At 44.7% G+C, this 20,182-nt stretch overlaps 1 protein-coding gene across 2 annotated transcripts in view; it reads right to left on the bottom strand.

The window, feature by feature from the left end:
• PPP1R1C (protein phosphatase 1 regulatory inhibitor subunit 1C) overlaps positions 1-19,134 on the bottom strand; it is a 39,606-nt gene extending 20,472 nt beyond the window's left edge. The window contains exons 1-3 of one of the 2 annotated variants that reach the window (XM_083573456.1): positions 18,617-19,134; positions 15,401-15,458; positions 698-738 (exon numbers count right to left, since the gene is read on the bottom strand). In XM_083573456.1, the coding sequence (XP_083429582.1) occupies positions 698-738; positions 15,401-15,458; positions 18,617-18,697 (180 nt within the window). In that variant the 5' untranslated portion in view covers positions 18,698-19,134. The remainder of the gene's footprint in view (positions 1-697; positions 739-15,400; positions 15,459-18,616) is intronic. The other variant, XM_083573455.1, reaches the window with a different exon arrangement.
• Between the last annotated feature and the right edge of the window lie 1,048 nt (positions 19,135-20,182).

The following is a 20,182-nucleotide window of genomic DNA, read 5'->3' as shown; positions in this document are numbered from 1 at the left end:
AAGGAGCTAGTTTAAGAGCAGTGAGTTGTTAATGCTGCAATCCTATACACACTTACTTGAGAGTAAGTTCCACTGAATTTAATAGGCCTTACTTCTTGTAGATTGCTCTGTCACAGACTTAATGCATAGCATTTTGGACCAGTGCCTGCAATTATTTTAATTAATATATTTTTGATTCACTTTCATAGTTCTCTCTCTACACACCAGTTCATCCCTGAAGGAGCATCTTCACTCCCATCATTCAACCCAGACACTGAGGTCCCGCTCCGAGGGCCTTCTAGCGGGTCCCTCACTGCAAGATGTGAGGTTACAGGGAACCAGGCAGAGGGCCTTCTCAGTGGTGGCGCCCATCCTGTGGAACTCCCTCCCATCAGATGTCAAGGAAATAAACAACTATCTGACTTTTAGAAGACATCTGAAGGCCGCCCTGTTTAGGGAAGTTTTTAATGTTTGATGTTTTATCGTGTTTTTAGTATTCTGTTGGGAGCTGCCCAGAGTGACTGGGGAAAACTGCCAGATGGGCAGGGTGTAAATAATAAAATAATTGTTGTTGTTGTTGTTGTTACTACACAATTTAGGAAGTCTTGCTCAAGTCCACTGCAGCATAATCATAAGAATAAAATAACATGTTTCTGAATGATTGTTAGACAGCAATTTATCAGCAATTTATCAATTTCTTAAAGCATAATGAACTTACATCATCTTGGGAGTTGTTGTTCATTCTCTTCTCATCTATTTCTATAAGACAGAAAAATACAATTAGGAGACTGCCAAGCTCCTATTTTCTAGACATAGCCCAACATGATAAGATACAGGAATTTAATACTGACATAATCATTGTTGGCTGTGGTCTGCCAAAAGAGCCTTTAGTTATACTGCTTGGGTATCTTAAACGAGCTGTACCTCAAAAATATATTGAGATGAACACTCATTTATTAATGGCAGCCTGCCAGGAATGGGGTGGTGGGAGAGAGTGGGGAGCTGACCTTCCCAGAATAGGGGGGGGGAAGGATACAGCCTATATGGCTAAACTGATAAATATAGTAAGGACCAAAGAAGGCAGTCGATAAGATAACAGGTTTGTCAAGAAATGGAGTTTATTGATAGTTGCTTACTACAGAAAAAGTCTTGAAGTGAATTATAAAAAAATTAAGAGACAAAAATTAAAAGTAAAAAATTACAGTAAAACCACTGCCATCAGCCACAACATAGAAAAGAAAGCCTCTTCCCCCACCCCAAATGAGTGACAAATTGATATGAAGGTGTAGAAATGTGAGAGACCAAAAAACCCCCACCCCTGCTTCATTGCTCGAGATGTAAGTTTCACAATGAATGAAAACTGAAATGAATGGGCCCTGTTCACGTCAAGTTTCCATTGGTTCAGAAATGAATGCAACTCTCCATCCCACCCCCTACAAATAATTATGAATGGTCATCATTGGCAATTTTTATGAAATGCTGCTTATTATATTATGCAAAATGTTTTAACCTGGAATACTCATTAATTTACAGTAAAAGTAGCCATATCTGCCACCTCAGAAGAATCCCTGACCATCACCACGACTCTTGCTCTGAGCAGACTTAGAAGGTCTCGGCGAAACAGGATACAGTAAATGTGAGACCAATACTCTTTCTCTCTTACTCTCTCTCTCTCACACACAAACACACAGCCTTAAGTGAAAATATTCATCTCATTAAACATTGGCTCAGTAGTTTATCACACTCTCTTCTCAAATTATTGAGTGTGTCTTCTTTTGTTTTCACCTATCAAAGGAAACTTTGCCACAGAGGTGAATGTAATTACATATAATCACCAATGAAAAAGGTCAGGATTGGGCCTACAGAGCATTAGCAAGGGGTCCCTGTAAACCATAAAAGATCCTCTTATTGCAAAGGGGTAGCTAGAGGCTTTTTTTCATTATTACCCCTGTGCTGAGAAGGGACGAAGAACCTGATATTTCCGCAGCTTTTTACATACTAATCCAGATCTAAATCATTGGTTAATCCTTTAGGGAACTTTAATGATGAGAACAGAAGAAGAAGTATGATTAATAACAGCAAAACATACACACACAGCACTGTAATATAAGAGGGAAAATGCTATCTCTCTGCCCATTCTTCCCCACCAGCCCCAATATTATGGCTCAGTATTGGGTCTAATGTCTAGCTGAGACTTGGCACACCAACATAAGTTGATGGCATTGATTTATGGAGGAAACAATCACATCTCAAATCTTCTCACCCATGCTGGATTTTTTTATTTCATTTCTTAAGGCCCCACATATAATAGAATGATTTTCCTTTCCTTTCCTTTTCTCATAGTAGCTTTCAAAAATGGCTTTGATTCTGTTTTGGAACTAGGCTGATACCTCAAACGTTGCCTCTTTTAAATTGTTTGGAAGGAAATCTGAAAAAGTTGAATGCCCTTTTTAAACAAAAGGTTACTAAAAAGACCTCAAAGTATAGCCAGCAAGTTTTCAGTTGATAAGCCTGGGAGTGAGGGAGGGGAACCAATCAAATCATCATCATAAACAACAACAACAACAAAAGAGATAACAGTATAACCACATGGATTTCTATGCTTTTCTCTTTTTTTACATAGGCAATAATCTAAAAAAAGAGCCTTAATTAAACCATGGACATGAAAGCTGTGGCTCTCCAGGTGCTATTGGACAACACTGCCACCAACTCTACAGGGCCGAGTCCTCGGCTCCTTCAATATTTGTGGGGAGTGGGCCCAGCCCCCTCAATGTTGAGGGGGTGGAGGAGGCCGAGCACGGTGTGGCTTCCGTGGTCGGATCCTTCTGAGCGCAAGAAGAAGAAGAAGAGTTTGGATTTGATATTCTGCTTTATCACTACCCGAAGGAGTCTCAAAGCGGCTAACATTCTCCTTTCCCTTCCTCCCCCACAACAAACACTCTGTGAGGTGAGTGAGGCTGAGAGACTTCAGAGAAGCGTGACTAGCCCAAGGTCACCCAGCAGCTGCATGCGGAGGAGCAGGGATGCGAACCCGGTTCACCAGATTACGAGTCTACCGCTCTTAACCACTATACCACACTGGCAAGAGAGGAGGAGCTGCTGGCCACTGAGATCATGACATGCTGGGCTCCACGCTTGGCCTCCTCCTGGTGATGCAACATGTGTATGACATCACACACACACAGTGCGCTCCAGGCCCCCTCAATCTTGGGCACGAGTCGGCGCCTCTGTTGGACAACCGCCTCCATCTTCCCTGACAATTTGCCGCGAGGGCTGAGCCTGATGGGAACTGGAGTCAAGCAATATCTGGAAGGCCACAAGTTCTCCATCCCTGATCTGAGTCAGTACCAGACCGAAGGCATCACCAGGGTCTATTAGTGAACCACTGGCTACATTCAAAAGAACCAACTGATGCCTCCTGGTCAGGGCTGGTCCCCTCATAAAGCAAGGTGAGGTGACTGCCTCAGGCAGCAGGATTACAGGAGCAGCAGAACTGGCATTGTTGGCCACCCTAGGCTCCCTTCCATCTGGCCAATTTTCCTTGTCACCTTTGAAAAGAGAGAAGCTGGGGTTGTCTGGAGACCATTCCTCCAAAAGCTACATTTTCCTGAATTCCTGGTGAAGGGGGATTGATTGTTAAAACACTCTGGGAATCGATTGTAGCTTTCTAAGGGAAGCAGAGGTCTGCTAACAAGTCTCAGCACTCCTGACGCGATCACACCTGGTAGGAAATTCTTACCTATCTATATTAAAAAGTCCTATAGCATTCTGCAAAAATAAGCAAGAATATTGATTTTGGTAAACGAGTCACTCTCTTCTCAACAGCATTCCGTATTTGTGGAGCTACTCTGTGCCTCTGTAGAGATATTGCTTTACCTCATGATAAGAGGGACTCAGAAGATAACAGAAGCAGTCTAGGTGCTTATCAGTCCCTGGCACCAAAGCCTTTAGGACTATTGTAACAGGAAGCTATCTGTATTGAAAATGATGTGTAAATAATTCCCTGGAATAGAGGAAGCTTGTTTCTATGGCGCTGCTCTGAATGGAGCGACGATCAGAGAAAGGATACAAGGTTCAGTTATGAAATTATTGAGCGCACTTTCAGATTTCTCCATTTGCAAAAGAACTCTGACACCCCCAGAGAGAATCAAAACCAATCTGTTGTTTAGAGGCTGCAACACTGCAGCCTGTGGGAGAGATTTATGCCAGAGATGAATACACTGAAAGTATGAATTTCACCCGTTTTTGAACCAATGCACTGAGTCAGATGCAAAGTGCAGAACTATGAGATTGATTTTCATCACAGAAAAACAAATAAAACAAAGCAGGCTGCAATCCTACAGCCTGCAGAGGTTCAACAAAATGTCCCTGAGGCCTAAGTGCTAATAGGAGATGTTGTTCCTTGAACACATCTCTCTCACACAAACAGTGACACCTCAATAGGATACAAGATGCATGTTGTTTGGAGCATTTCCTTGTTGAAAACGGAATTCATAATTTTTTAGAAATAAATAAATACAGTGGTACCTCAGGTTAAAAACTTAATTCGTTCTGGAGGTCTGTTCACCTGAAACTGTTTTTAACCTGAGGTAACACTTTAGCTAATGGGGCCTCCTGCTGCTGCTGGTGCACAATTTCTGTTCTCATCCTGAGGTAAAGTTCTTAACCCAAGGTACTATTTCTGGGTTAGCGGTGTCTGTAACCTGAAGCGTCGGTAACCTGAAGCATCTGTAACCCAAGGTACCACTGTAAATAAATACATATTTCATACAGAACAGCAGAATTTGTCCTTTTGACCCCATGCCCCCCAGGCTGCAAGGCAGGACCATTACATATTTTAAACCTGTAGATTCTATCCGAATTTTTATCCATCCAAAGGGACCATTCAGACGTCTCTCCCCATATGCAGGGCCAACCCTACCATTAGGGCTGAGTGAGGCAGTTCCTTCGGGCAGCAGCTGCTGAGGGGTGGCAGCAAAGTGTTGGAAAGCACAGAGGCGAAACTGTGTGTGAGGAAGGTGAGCCTGCGACCTGGATTCAGGAACTAAAGTATTTACCATCACAGAAGAATGGCCAGACTGCCCAGGTAATGCAAGCAGTGACCATTATCCGGTATCCTGGCAGACAGGATTTCTGCTGTAGACCACCTCCTTCTGTGATGTATGTATGACGTTTTGAGGTGGTGGTCTTGGGCTACAGGGTGGGCAATTTCAAAAGTCTGTCTAAGGGCTTGCACACCATTGTTCAGAGTTCTCCTCCCTCCTGCGTGTGGTGAGCGGGGACCCTGTAGCAACAGTTCCTTAAATAAAGATCAGGCTTACTAGCCGCTTTGCTTCTCAATATACTCCGGTTGGCCTCTGTTATTTTCTCCTACCAATAGGGAACCCACTTAAGGACTTTATATGGGCTATAGAATACCCCATAAGGGAAAGGGAGCAGTTTTTCTTATAGCAATACCATGATGCGCCCAGCCTAGCTTCATTTTAACACACCAAGCAGTGACCTGATCAAGTTTGCATATAAATGGTGTCAGGTTCAATCCTAGTGAAAAGACTTCAGGAAACAAGACTGGGAGAATTCTTTGCCTGAGACTTAGGGGAGCCAGTGTCTGGCCTCAGTGGTTTGTCTCAGCAACGGAGACTCCCTTATCTTCTTTCTTCTATAAACACCCTTTTAATAACATTTGCTTTATAAATGAAAGGAAATGTGTTAACTAGTAGCTAAATATTAATGCCTCGGGTGGACATTTCCATTGTGCTTTATTTCATGTCGATGACGTCATGGGATAATGTCCCCACAACTGATCTTATCTTCTGCAAAGTCTCGTAAAGATAAAGAAGTTATAGGGAGTGTAAATTGCAGCTAACGCGCCAATTAGAAGCGCTCCGGCTTCCACGATCAATAAACCACCCACTGGGTAATTAAATTTAACAAAATAAATCAGCTAGCCAGAGAAAGGGAAAACAAAGTGAGATCGCTGAGATGAAGCTCTGATGTTGAGATGTGAGATACATCCCCTCCCTGCTCTGTTTTGGAATCAACAACTCCCAAATACAAACCACATTCAGACCTTACAAGTTTCTGCTTCTGATAGTGCCTTCTTTCCTACATTAACCCCTGCAAGAGCAAAGCCTTCAAAATGATATTCCTGACAAATTAAATCTACTAGTACATCTTGAATGAAAACACCCACATACTGTTCTCTGTTGCTATAGCTAGTAAGAACTATTCTAGCCTCTCCTAGGAAATATTGACATTACAGGGACTCAAGGAAGTGATTTTCTACTGTCGTCATACACGCAAAGGATACATGATTGATGATCCATTTACAAAGACCACGTGTACAGGGGTTTTTTTGTAGGAGGGGGGAGGGGAAATGGAGCAGAAAATGGGCAGAACCACTATTGCCCCTGATGACTGCCTTGGAGTTTTTAAGAAAATGGTGGTGTTTGTTTCTATGGGTCCTGGAAGGGAAATGGTATGTATAGGTTTCTTGATTTACTTTCTAATGGAGCTTATATATCCATGAATGGTCTAAACTTAAATTCTAAACTAGGGATGAGGGAACCTCAGGTTGGGTTGGGGGCAAATGCAGCTCACCAAGTCTCCAAGGACCCTAATGTCACAGACTGGTTGGACGCAGAGGAATGATGGAAGGAAACAGCTAGGGAGCCCCCAAGGGAAGAAGGCTCAGAGCCAGGGGATTGGTGATGGAACAACAACAAGTGGTCAGGAGAAGAGGAAGAAGACTGGGAAGAGGAGGTGTCAGAAGCTGAAGAGGGAACAGGGCTTGGTGGGCAGGAACAGTCTGTGGCAGACAGCAGTCCAGAATCAGAGGCAGAAGCTGAAGCAGGAGATGAGGGAGGCCGAGAGGCAGAGATCAGGCCAGCTGGGGAAGAGGCACAGTTGTCTCTCATTCCTGCTGCAATAAGCTGCCCTCCCCCTGGTCTCCAAGAACCAGGAGAGGCATGAAGAGGGCGAAAGAGAAATTAGCTTCACACAGGTGCAGTCTCAGATTGCTTGAGGAAAACCCTGGAAAGGAGACTTAGGCAGCTGTGGGGAGCCGGGGACTTCTGTCTTAGCAACTAATCCATAGGAACAAGACCTGCTGGAGATGAGCTGCTGTGCTCATTCAGCCTGACACTCCTTTGCAGACCCTGCTTTTGCTACTATAGAGTTACCTCCAACTTGCTTGGTGTGATTTGCTGTTGGTTTGCTCCTTTCAGCTTCCCACAACACACCCTTTCCCCAGCTACATCCCCTGCTGACCTTGCACCAAGCCCTCCTTGAGTGTTTTTACCTGACTGGAATGTGTCCTAGAACTCTGATAATGCCTCTTGTCTGCCTCAACGGATAGAGAGGGTTGTGTAGAAACTAGCCCACCGTACAGAGATAACATTTGCATCTCTTGCTCTGCCTAATTTTCCCTGTCCACCGCAAGGCACGTTGCTCCCCAGAAAGTTGCTCAGAAGGGAATGTGACTGTCAGGGTGAAAAAGGTTCCTGGCTTCTAGTCTAAATGAACTGAATGGTGTAGAATCGCCTTGGTAACAATATCTGCAACTTTGGCATTTTGTACATGCACCACACATGTCAGCAAGAATTAGAAGACCGTCAACAGAGCGTGGGAACTTATCAACAGACTGTGACTGGAGAAAGTAGGAAGGGTTGCTAATCACATCAGAAGCCTTACAGATATGCTGAGAAAGGGGGTTAAAAGTGAAAATTGAAAGTGTTGTCAAGCTGGCATGATGAAGTCTGTAAATATTAAAATGCAGGAAGTACTGCATAAGGAGTCTGCAACCAGCATAAATTCAGAATTTGTTTTTATTTTTTAAAAAGCAACTATCTCTGGTGGAAAAGATGCTGTGTGTCAGATTCCCTGCACCAGAGATTTTCAACCTTTTTGAGTCCACGGCTCCCTTAATCAACTATATTCTTTCTGCGGCACCCCTGTGGGGCTCAGGAGCCCAGTTATGTCAGCCCTTGCCTGCAGAGCTGGCAGCCTCTCACCCTTTTTCGAATACCCTCCCTTGTGGAGTGTTCCCTCAGCCTCCTCTCCTCTCCTTAGGAGTTTTTCGGGCAGCTCCTGCTGCCGTCCCTGGTCTCTGAGCTGCTCCCCTTTGCCCCAAAGAGAGGTGCCTCCCAGCTGCATCATCCGCCTGCGGAGCTTATAGCAAGGGCTGCTGCAACAAACAGCCATGCAAGCCTCTGGGAGGCAGAGATGCAAGAGGGCATCAAAGGAGGGAGGGAAAGAAAGAGGGACAGAGACCAGTGTTGCCCACAGCACTCCTGACCATCACTGAAGGCACCCCAGGGTGCCACGGTACACTGGTTGAAAACCACTGCCTTGCATCATATACAGTGGGAGTGTCACAAAACAGACACAAACTGCTGTTAGCAGCAAGAATGGCAACAACTACGCACTGGCACTGCCCACTGAAAGGATTGGCTGCAACCTGGTATGATAAAATTTGGAATCAACTCATAACAGACAAGTTAAGATGTGTCTGAGGACACACGGAGTATCAGATCAGCTTAAAAATACTTGGGAGTGGTTCTTGAACTCTGCAGATATGATAACGTCTGCTACATTATAACACTGTTGAATTATTAGCCTATTGTACTGTAAATGGTAAAATATATTGTTTGTTGGATTCTTGCCTCCCCACCCCACTGCTGTTTCTGCCATAGATTTTGCCCCCCCCACCAGCCAGCACAGATATGTGATATTTGACAGATGCCAATCAATGCTGGATGCTGCTACCATAAAATGAGGAACATACATGCGTGAATCAGCCCAGGGGGTTGTGCACATCCATCCTTCACAATAAACAAATCTGTACCAGCGTTTCCAGGTGTGCATTCTGATTCAGTGCCATATCATTTAATCAAATATTTCCCACACAGAGAGAGATATGATAGATTATAAGCCCTGAAATCAAGTTAAAATTAAACTTAAAAGTCAAATAAACAAACAGTGAACTGCAAAAATTGTATAGTACTGTAACAGAGAGAGAAATAGCCATGTAGTTTTCTTCACCTACAACCAGTATGTGGCTGTTGTTTTTAACTGATGTGTGGCTTTGCCCAGAGATTTTATGTCTAAGCCATAAGTACAAATTTGAAACTGAAAGCATCTGCTTTTGGTTTTCGCTAGCGACCGCCCTGCTCTGCCAAAAGATGCAGCTCTGCTCTCTTGAAAATGAAGCTTGAAGTTACGTGATACATCTTTCTAAATAACAACCCTCGCCACCATCCAGGGTTCTAAGAGTGCTTTTCAGAAATGCCACATAGGAAAGATTTTAAATATCACAGCCAGATGGTGATATTAAGACATAATTTAGAAAAGACTTTCCTCCCATTCTTTCTATGCCATTGTCCTCTGTGGTTGCAGCTGACCAGTTTGGGACCTGATCATGACTGTAGCCAAGTGCAGGGCAGGGAGGGGCAACTGCTCCCCCCCCCCAAATCCATAAAAATCAATAAAAATACATAGCTAACTGAGGTTCTGCCTCCCCTAACAAAAGGCCTGTCCCGCCCCCCCCCAAAAAAAAATCCTGGCTACGCCCATGGACCTTATTGCTTCCCAGATGAGCCAAAATGCATCTAGGCTCCCTGCTGCTCTCTGGCTTCCTTTGACTACAATCCCAGCTGCTTGCTACAGAGGATCCCAACAAGCTGGATTTCAGTGACCTGAATATAAGTGGCCTGTAGAAAGGACTTTATGAACTGAAAATAGAGATGATGTACATACTTTTGTAACCCAAGAAAATCTTCAATTAAAATTATATGTGTGTGTGTGTGTTTTCCATCTGCAAATCTTCTATTGTAAAATAAAATGCACTTGTGTGTGTGTATAAGTATAAATGTGAGTGTTCTTAACATTCCAGAACGAACATCTTCCTTGTGCTTGTTTCTAAGATTGCCGTATAGTGAGCCTTAGAAAAAAGTGTCAACACAAACAGATTAGTCATCAACTCTGCCTGTGTTGCAATGCTTCTTCCACATCTGTTCTCGATAAAAATTTGCTTCAGCACAGAAAAACTTTCCTAACAATGGAAATAATATTTTGGGGAAGAACCAAGGGGATATCCAGAAACCACCTGTTATATTTCAGACAGCTGATCTTTGGGATTTCTTGGAATTGTCTTAGGTGCTATTTTTGAAATTCCATTCCTTGGAGCAGGGAGGGGACGAACAAATAGTTTCCTGTGGGATCAAGGAGTCCTGGTCTTTCCTTGTCCCTGGAAATGGAATAAGCATTGCTAGATGGAAACGATCCCTTTTTAAATGATTTGTCTCTTTTACACAGGGAGGCTTGGGCACTCATTTTTTCATTGTGGCAACCTCACTCTTAACATTGTGGTATAGGCTGCATTCCTAACCCCCATGTGTACCTAGGAGTAAAGTCCCATTGAATTCAACAGGACTGACTTTTGAGTAGACATGATTCAGATAGCACTGTTAGAGGCTAACTAAAGCTCCAATAGCAGAAGTGTCCCATGAGCAAAGTTCTGTTGGAATGCTCCAGAAGCCGAAGGGGAGGTGGCATTTTCCCCTTGTCCCTGCAGCCCTGTTGCCCATCAGGAATGTTCTAGGATGCTAGGGGCTGCAGGGGAAAGGGGAGATCAAATGTTGCTCCACTGTTGTCCTCCAGTGGGAACCTAGTTCTTCCCACCTTTCCTCTGTGCCCATCATAGAAATGAAGTGGACTGCTAAAGGAAGAAAGCCCCCTTCCACCATAGAAAGGAATGGGCCATAGCTTAATGGTAGCGCATCTGCTTTGCATGCAGGAGGTCCCTGGTTCAATCCTCAACATCCCTAGGTAGGACTGCGAATGTATCCCTTGTCTGAAACCCTGGACAGATGCTGCTAGTCAATAGGCACAGTATTGAGCTGAATGTAATAATGGTCTGACTCAGTACAAGGCAGCTTCCTATGATCCTAGGAATGCAGCTCTTCTGCCAGGCCCCAGCAGCAGGCTAATAAAATTCAAGGGAGGCTAGGAACTTTGAGTGACCTTGTTCTCAAATCTGGGAGAAAATACTACAGTTATACCTTTCGTTACGTTAGCTTCAGGTTGCATCCCGCGCTGACCTGGAAGTACCGGAAAGGGTAGCTTCCGGGTTTCGCCTCATGCGCAGATGCGCAAAATGACATCATGCGCATGTGCAGAAGCGGCAAATCGCAACCTGCGCGTGCGCAGACACGGGTTGCGTTCTCTTCAGGTTGCGAATGGGGCTCCGGAACGGATCCCATTCGCAGCCAGAGGTACAACTGTATTCCTCTTCATCAGGCCAACAGCCAAACACACACAACACACGCACACACACAGAGAGAGAGAGAGAGAGGGGAGAGAGAGAGGGGAGAGAGAGAGAGAGAGAGAGAGAGAGAGAGAGAGAGAGAGAGAGAGATGAGGCATAGTAGAAAAAAAATAAATAACAAGACTTCCCAATATTGTTTGACAGCCATGTATCTCGGGGTGAGGGAACTGTTTTAGATGGGGGACCACATTCCACATTCCACTTGGAAGGTCCCCTGAGGCTCTAAAGAGAGATACAAGTACTCAAAATAAAAATAAAAAAGCCATTCTCAGCTAGGTGAGTGAGTGGTCTGACTCAGTCTGAAACCACTCATTGTATCCTACAATCAGCAGTACTCAGTTGTACCAAGGTGACGCCAGACTGTCCCTATTTTGCGGAAGGGATCCAAGTGCATACCAAAACGTCTGGTTCCTGCAATTCAAGTGGATTAAAATGCTCTGCTGTGCTAGTCCAAAGAACCCATTCAAAAAGAACCTGAACTTTTTGGAGTTAGGAAAGGGGGGGGGAATGCACTGAAAATTGTTGGAAGGACGAATGAAAGGCATGCAAACACCAGCAAGCAAAACAGAATGAATGCTGGAAGAGAATGCTCATGGCCATATAAGTTCCCCTCAAACTAATCAAACTGAATGCTCAATAAAGATGAGACCACTAAGGTTTGCACAAACAAATGAGGATGAATGCTCAATAAGTAGGTCTTCTGGAGGAACCCTCCCTTCCCCACTTTTGCAGGGAAGGGAAGCCGCCAATTGCAAAGTTCCGATATGGGCAGCATCACTGCAGATGCTTTTCCCCTGAATATTTAACTCTTTCTTTACACTCATTCCCTCCTATAAATATTTCCACTTAGAAAGCGCCACAGCTGATTGCATATTCCATGGCAAATAATTGGGCCCATCATGCCTTGTCATTTAGCCATTTTTAAAGTGCAGAGGGAAACCTTCCAATCAATGTTTCGCCAGCACACTGAGCACATTTCTCGAAGCCAAATCCACTGGCGGTCTCTAAATCATTTAGTGCGCTCTGATGTTGGGCGACTCCTTGGAAGCAAAGGTGGAGGAAATCAGGCAGGCTGCTCTGATCACTTCTGAGAAACTGCCATTAGATAAAAGATTATTTAGCTGGGGGCAACTGCTCTGCTTTCCATGCAGCCTTGGAAGAGCTTGCTGCTGCTGCTGCTGATGTCAAGAATAATAGATTCCTATTACTCTTGGGATGAATGAAGTGCCTCTGGACACAACTCCCCAAATTCAAACATTTAACAGAGCATGTGTGGTCTGTTGGGGGGCAGAGCTTCTTCTGGAAGGGAAGAGAGGGTCAAATGTGATATTCTGCTTGCGCCTCTGCTTCTATCCTCCTTCCAGACAAACAGTGAAGCAGAGCCCCATCCACTCCTCCTACAGGAAAACTTTGCTTTAGATGGCCCTAAAGTTATATGGCTCCCCAGCAGTTTTTCAGAGCTCACTGGGAATCCCCTACACATGTGCACACTTCAAAAATTCTCATAAGGGATGGGGCACGTAGATGGAAGGCAAAATGCTTCTGAAAATATTTGCTGGGGGGGGGGTGATAAATACTTGAGAGAAAGAATTGGCAAAAACCAGAGAGGCACTTTCCATCAGAACTTATGGTCCAAATGAGTCATGCCGGTCATTGTTCTGAACCTGAGTTGATCAGAACAAACTTCTGCTGTAATGTTGAAGCCACAAACTCACAAACTCCTCTTTTCTTCCATACATAAACTGGGCAATTTCAAAAATTGCAGTCTTCCACTTTGGCGAAGAGCAAGATGCAATCTCACATTACTTGGTCTGATGTCATGTGAGTACACCACTCATGTGAGCAGAGTTTATGCATCTGAGAATTTATGTCCTATCTGGCTGATGTGTATGCATTAAGCAGGGCATCTTGGGGGAATCAGCCACCACTCAGGGCAATGTGGTTGCATACTGAGTTGTGTGCACACCAATGCAGCTGTGCATCCTTTCTCTCTCTCTCTTCATATCACCCCCCTGTTAAAGCAGAGAAGCAGCCTCACTTGTATAAATAAGATTTCTTCTGGCAAATGAAGACCATTTGTTTCGAAGTGAAGACAATTAAAATGCCCTGTTGTTGTGTTGTTCACCTAATATGAAACATTGCTTACTGCCTATGCAAGAACAACTGGGCGGGGTGGGGGAGGAACCCCTCTGTAGTCTAATATTGCTTAATGGATATGAAATGCTGCAATGCTTTTACAGAAAATGGAAAAGGAGCATCAGTAACAGAGAGGGGGTGGGTACTTTTCAAATGGCTTTTAAATGGTCAGCGGTGGACATTGATTGGGAAACCTGTCGATGGCATTACTTTGAGCGCCCATTAACAGTGTGTGGAACTAAATTTGGATTGTCCACAAGCTGCTGCATGCCACAGATGGAAAGTGCCATGCAGTAACACATTAAAGGCCGCTCTACATTATAGCTTCAGGCAGAGCTATCAGCAGATGCAGACATCAAACTCCCAAATAGAAAGCTAGAATGCCCTGAAGCATGAGCCTGTTTGTTTTGTAAAGTCTCATTTGTTCATCTTTAGATACGTGATACTTCATCATATGCTCCAGCAATGTTTTCAGGGCTTCATCCGTAGGTGGGCATTTTTGAAATGAGCTGCAGTATTCCGTCATTACTGTTATTTTCCAGCTTTAGGGGTGAGTGAGATTGGAATGGAGTACCTTGGAAAAGGGCATGGCTGGCAGGCAGGCTGGCTGACTGACTGGCTAGAACCCAGAAGGGGAGCCCTCTACACTACAACAACTCCTTGCAGGTCTCACTTGTACCACCATCCTTTTTATAGCGCAGCATCTGAATAGCATTTGAAATGCTTCACATACTTTATCCGGTTGTAATCCTTACATAAAATAATGTAAAAAAAAACCAAGAGCAGTAAAAGCAGGAGTGGTGGTGGAGGAGAGTTCGGCCAAAGACATGATGTAAGTGGATAGTTTGACTTCCTCTCTGGAAGTTTGGCAAAAAGAGCCAGCTCCTCTATCCCATTGGTAGCCAATGTAGCACCCACTTCCAGATGTTTTGGACTACAAGGCTCATCACACAACTTCCTGACCATTGACAATGCTGCCTGAGGCTGATGGGAGTTACAATCCAAATCATCTGCATGGCTCCATGGTTTGCTACCCTGATCTAAGGCTTCCGTGGTTTTGAGCCTCAGTTGCTAGCCATTACCTGTCCTTCCCTGCTGTAAGCTTCAGCCACTGAGTGGTCACATGGAGCAAGGCAGCCTTGAAGGTATGAGATCCCAAGCCATGCAAGACTTTTTATATGGCACCACCAGCACCCTAAATTGTGTCGAAAGATGAAGTGCTAATCAAAGTAACAGGTTAGCTAGTTAATTTAAGTAACAGCGGAACAGGTTGAATTCATACATGTCTCTCTCAGCCCTTGTTAGGAGACATGCATTCCAGGGAGTTGGATTCCTTTGGGTCCTTTCCAACTCTGCAGTTCCATGTTGCCATGTGTTAGTCTTCTGCTGCTGTTGATGCTTTTGAGTCCTCTTCATACGATGGAAAGAGCCTGGCAAGACTGCTCCTCTGATGTTCAGGTGCCAGGCTAGGATCCATGGACAACCCTGTCCCCACTTGGAGCAAACACATTGCATTGTGTGACTCCTCTGCAAAAATGCCCATGGGATCGGGATTTGGAGAGCCCTCAGGCATGGCACCTTCAGTGCATCCTTCCAACCTTGTAGAATCTGCACATGGAAACCAAGATCTTCTTAGGTACTCTGTGCAAAGTGGACATGGTGGCATTGTTATGTAGGTCCTCTGCAGGTTCTGGAAAATGCCCAACTTTGCACCTCCCTGGAACCAGCCCTGTGTAGGACCTCAGAGTCGATTTCCCTCTGGTGTCCACAAGCAGTGGGGTGGAGAAGCACAAGAGAGGTGCTGCTTTTCATGCCCCCCTTGGTGAGCTCATCTTGAGCCCATAGTTTGCCATAGTGCTGTAATTGTTCTTCAGTTTCTAACGCCCACCCAATAGAATTATTCAATATAGTCATATTGTGCTGATACCCCAGGACTTAGAAGCTGCAGGATTCACTTACCAGGAGGCGAATCAGTCATAATTACTAATGATGCTGGCGTGGGCCTTCTTTTCCTGATCTGCGGAAAATATAGGTTCAAGCAGATTTATTAAATGATGGCCACATCCCTCAATCTAGAATACTAGCACAAACTGCCAAACTATTTGTACCCAACATAGGGAAGCCAAAAATCATTCAAACTATTGGGTTGCAGATGATCAAAAATAGAACACTTCCCATGTCTGGTCATTCTTTCCATTTCTGAAAGCTAATACGCCCATTTTGAATTTGCATTGATGCAGTTACCAGCAAATTGCTAAGTTTCCCCCTCTTTATGCCTTTTTCCATTTGCTTCATTAGGCTGGATTTGAAATCTGTAAAGACTGCAATGGGCATGGTCCAATGACCAGGCTGCTTTAATCAAAGAGGATATAGGTCAAGGATCTCTGGAAGCAGTATGAAAATCTGGAGTCTTGTGCTGCTTCCAGCACAGCCAGTTCCTCATCCTAAGTATGTACCCCAGAATCCTCAGGAAATCCTAAGGTGCCCTTTCAGTTTGTGCTTCTGCCTCACCTATGGAACAACAAGGCTTGAGTCAGGCCTGTCCATTAAATCTCAGCCTAATGATAACAGACCTTCCAAGTGTCCCTATTTTCCAGGGACAGTCCCGGATTTACAGAAGCGGTCCCAGTTTCTGATTTGATCCCAGAATGTTCCACCTTTCCTTAGGATGTCCCTATTTTCATCGGAGAAATGTTGGAGGTTATGGAGTTATGCAACGTCTGAGTCAAGGAGATAAGTAATGACACAACCTTTAGAAGATGTCCGAAGGCAGCCCTGTATAGGGAAGTTTATTTAATGTTTAATGTTTTATTATGTTTATTATAGGGAAGTTTATTTAATGTTTGATGTTTTATTATGTTTTTATATATGTTGGAAGCAGCCCAGAGTGGCTGGGGCAACCCAGTCAGGTGGGCAAGGTTTGATGATGATCATGATGGAATAGGATGTCTCTATTTTCATCAGAGAAATGTTGGAGGATATGCAATAATGGCTGTTCCACAAACCCAAACATTGATATTGGTACAATAGAAAATGTTGAAATATTTTATTTTATATTGAATGACATAAAGCTCTTATATAATGGGACAAGATGTGTACTTGGAGCTTATCTCTGGAAACAGAATACAATTATAGGCATTTCTTACACAGAAATGCGATGTGAGGATTTTAAAAGCCTGTTCCATGAGCACAACAGGGAGTGGAAACAAGAAAGTGTATCAGACTTTTCTTCGTCCCTCATCCTGTGTGACAAACTGCTTTTGATACGGAGGGATGTTTCAAAAGCAGTTTGCGATTGTGGCATGGGAGGTCCAGAGTTTTTTAAAAGGTGGGCGGGGGGGGGGGTGATGTCAGAATTCTACTGGTCAAGGATGAATCCCTTGCAGCTTGGGATTCCAGCCTGCAATGACACTGGAACAGGGAACCAGCATGCTGTTCCACTAGCATCCGCATGGCCTCTTATCTTCAGCATTCCTTTGCCACTGGAGAAAGGCTATTGGTAGGTAATGAAGATAGTGCTTTATTTCATCATCTCTTCTGCTATCAGAGACCATTGGGGGATGCTTTACAGCAGGGTTTCCCAAACCTGGGTCTCCAGCTGTTTTGGGACTACATCTCCCATCATCCTTAGCTAGCAGGACCAGTGGGGATGATGGGAGTTGTAGTTCAAAAACAGGTGGAGACCCGAGTTTGAGAAATCCTGCTTTAAACTCAGGCCCTTGGCCTACTTTCTTGCCTGCAGCCTGCAAAGATGGATGACTAGTAAGCACACACAGAGTGTTCGGGTGGCAAAGAGAGAATGCACTATATAAAATCCTGCCATCACCCATTTTTGGCTTTTGGCTCCACCCAACATTGCTTACAGCCCCTAAATATATTTTCCCATGGGTCAGTAGGAAAAAGTTCCCCACTTCTGCTATATGGGATGTGTACACCGGACAGCACAGGGAGATGGCGCGGTAATATATTGCCTAGGTTCTAGCAATATCCTTGTCCAGAAACAGTGAGATAAATCAAGCAATCACGGGAATGGGATATTTAACATTTGTAATGGAATTAAATGAAGGGCACAGTCCTTTATCTGTAGCAGCCATGACCCACGTTGATTCAATGGGAAATGTCGCTCAGATAATGACTTCAGATTTTCACCTTCAGCACAATATAATATTCTCAATGTTATACATTAGTCATGATCACGAACAGCTACATTGCATTTTTTGGAAGGTCTTGCTCTTGATAATGTCTTTGCCAGTGATGAGGAGACAGCGCACTCTAAGCAGCCAGAGAGATGAACTTCATCAAACTGTCAATTCAATTCACTATTTCTTTATTTTCTAATGTTTTGCATTGTTACAGAGGGCCAAAGGTCAGCTCAGAGAACAGCTTACTAGAATGATGAATTCCAAAATATAAGTAAATCCTTGCCTGTTCCCTCTGCACATGTACGCACGTGCATATACCCAGTGCTTTTTTTCTATACAAAATAAATAAATGTTTAGGGGTACTCTCATTTTCCTACTCATATTGAAATATTGTCCCTCAGTGAGGCCAAGCTTAGGTTCACAAAATATCTAGGGGTATGCCTGTGTCCCCCCCAGAAAAAGCACTGCATATATCTAAGTATTTTAAGTGTGTGTGTATACACATATGAACACACACTCGGAAAGAGTTGTATTTTAAAGCAGGAGTTGTTGTTTTTTAATCCTTATTTTGTCAAGATTGAAGAGACCTTTTTTTAAAAGATCTTTTTAAAAAGCCTTTCAACTTCCTTACTTGAATAGCTATCTACATGATCTGCTGACATCTCTCTATTTCAACATCCACCCAGCTATGTTTGTTTAACAGAGATAGATACCATTTTAAGTAATTCCATCTGTCCATCCATCCATCTGTCTATCTAGTGACACAGAAACACTGATAAAAGGCACACTATTGCTACTGGAAAGCATCTGTTCTTAAGGAATGAAGACAGCAAATGTTTGCTCTGAAAAAATGGGTGTGAATGTCACCCAGAACATCCCAAAGGACAAACCCTCCTCCGTCCTGTCAGTGCTTGGGACACTTTGTGGAATTCCCTAGCTGAAGCTGAGTTGCAGTTACATTTTCTGATCTGGCAGCAACGCCCTCTCAGCCCCTTCCCCCACCACCCAGGGAGAGAAGATGAAACTAGCTTACCTGTTCAGCTGCTTCAGGGTCTATTTGACTCTGAAATAACGGCACAGCAAACTGTATCTTTTTGGGGCTGTTTGGCTCCATGGCAGCAATCAGGATGCAGAAGAGAAAAGAGCCCCGAACTGCCTGAGAGGAGAAGCAGACAGTTGTTCCCGCGATTATCCTCTGGCACGCTCCCTGAAGCTGCGCCAAGCAGACCTTAATAACAGCAGTTAATTCCCCGAGTTAGCAAGCAGAGCTGCCTGGGCTGAGAAACTCCCCGATTCCACATCCACAGCAATGCCTCTGGCTGGAGCCACTACTGTATTCCTCCTCCGGCCCTTCAAATCTTCGCCGCACGGAGCTGGAAGGAACAATAAGCTAATTGTGCACCGATTCCCTTCTGCATATGCCAAGCGTTCACTCAGAAGCTAATTGAAAATGCAATACTAGCCTGGCTTGGCCTGGTGCCCTGGGATTTGAAAGAGAGGATCTCTCCGCTGTACATTACTAGCTGGCTGCACCAAAGTGCCGGGTAAGCACCCTTCGGAGTCTTGCTGATGGCTCGTGAATTATTGATAGGCACAGAGATCAGGATGTTTTCAGGTCGGAGGTGTGGAGGTGGCCGGCCCTGGGAGCAGGTGGGGTGTAGTCAGCCGGCCCCCTAAGAAGTGTTCACAGAACACTTCCTCACCTAGTTGGACTGCCAGTTCTTCTGGGCTGAATTTTACTGCTTGCACCTCCGAATTCCAGTTCCCAAATGACAGAGCAACAAAGAAAACTTTTGACCAGAGATGTCTTTTTGGTTATTTCCCTACTTTTATAGATAGATAGGGACGCAGGTGGCACTGTGGGTTAAACCACAGAAGGTCAGCGGGTCGAATCCCCGTGACGGGGTGAGCTCCCGTTGCTCGGTCCCTGCTCCTGCCAACCTAGCAGTTCGAAAGCATTTCAAAGTGCAAGTAGATAAATAGGTACCACTCCAGCAGGAAGGTAAACAGCGTTTCCGTGCGCTGCTCTGGTTCGCCAGAAGCAGCTTAGGCATGCTGGCCACATGACCCGGAAGCTGTACGCCGGCTCCCTCAGCCAGTAAAGCGAGATGAGCGCCGCAACCCCAGAGTCGTCCGCGACTGGACCTAACAGTCAGGGGTCCCTTTACCTTTATATATAGATGGGGCTCCTCGACCTGGGAAGGTAGCCCATCTAGGAGAACTGTGATCCTAAACCTCTGCTGTCTTGCAGGATATCTTTGGGAGAGGAAAAGGCTAAGGAGTAAACCCTACACAAATCCCTAAGATGGTGGGATGGTGCCTTGTACGCCACCTTCCAGCAACTCCTGCAGCCAAGCTGGTGTCAAACTTATTGCTCTGCTTTCCTTTGGACTCTACAGTGAGTCTGAGAGGGGGGCGTCTTATCATCTCAGCAGCCCAGGACCTTTGCTGTATCTAGACTGGTGACTGGGAGTGGCCGCCGAGACCATATAACACCAGTCCTGAAAGACCTACATTGGCTCCCAGTACATTTCCGAGCACAATTCAAAGTGTTGGTGCTGACTTTTAAAGCCCTAAACAGCCTCGGCCTGGTATACCT

Source organism: Podarcis filfolensis (assembly GCF_964270895.1).
Source record: "Podarcis filfolensis genome assembly, chromosome: 1".
NCBI classification, from domain to species: domain Eukaryota; kingdom Metazoa; phylum Chordata; class Lepidosauria; order Squamata; family Lacertidae; genus Podarcis; species Podarcis filfolensis.
This window is presented reverse-complemented; position numbering and strand designations above follow the sequence as displayed.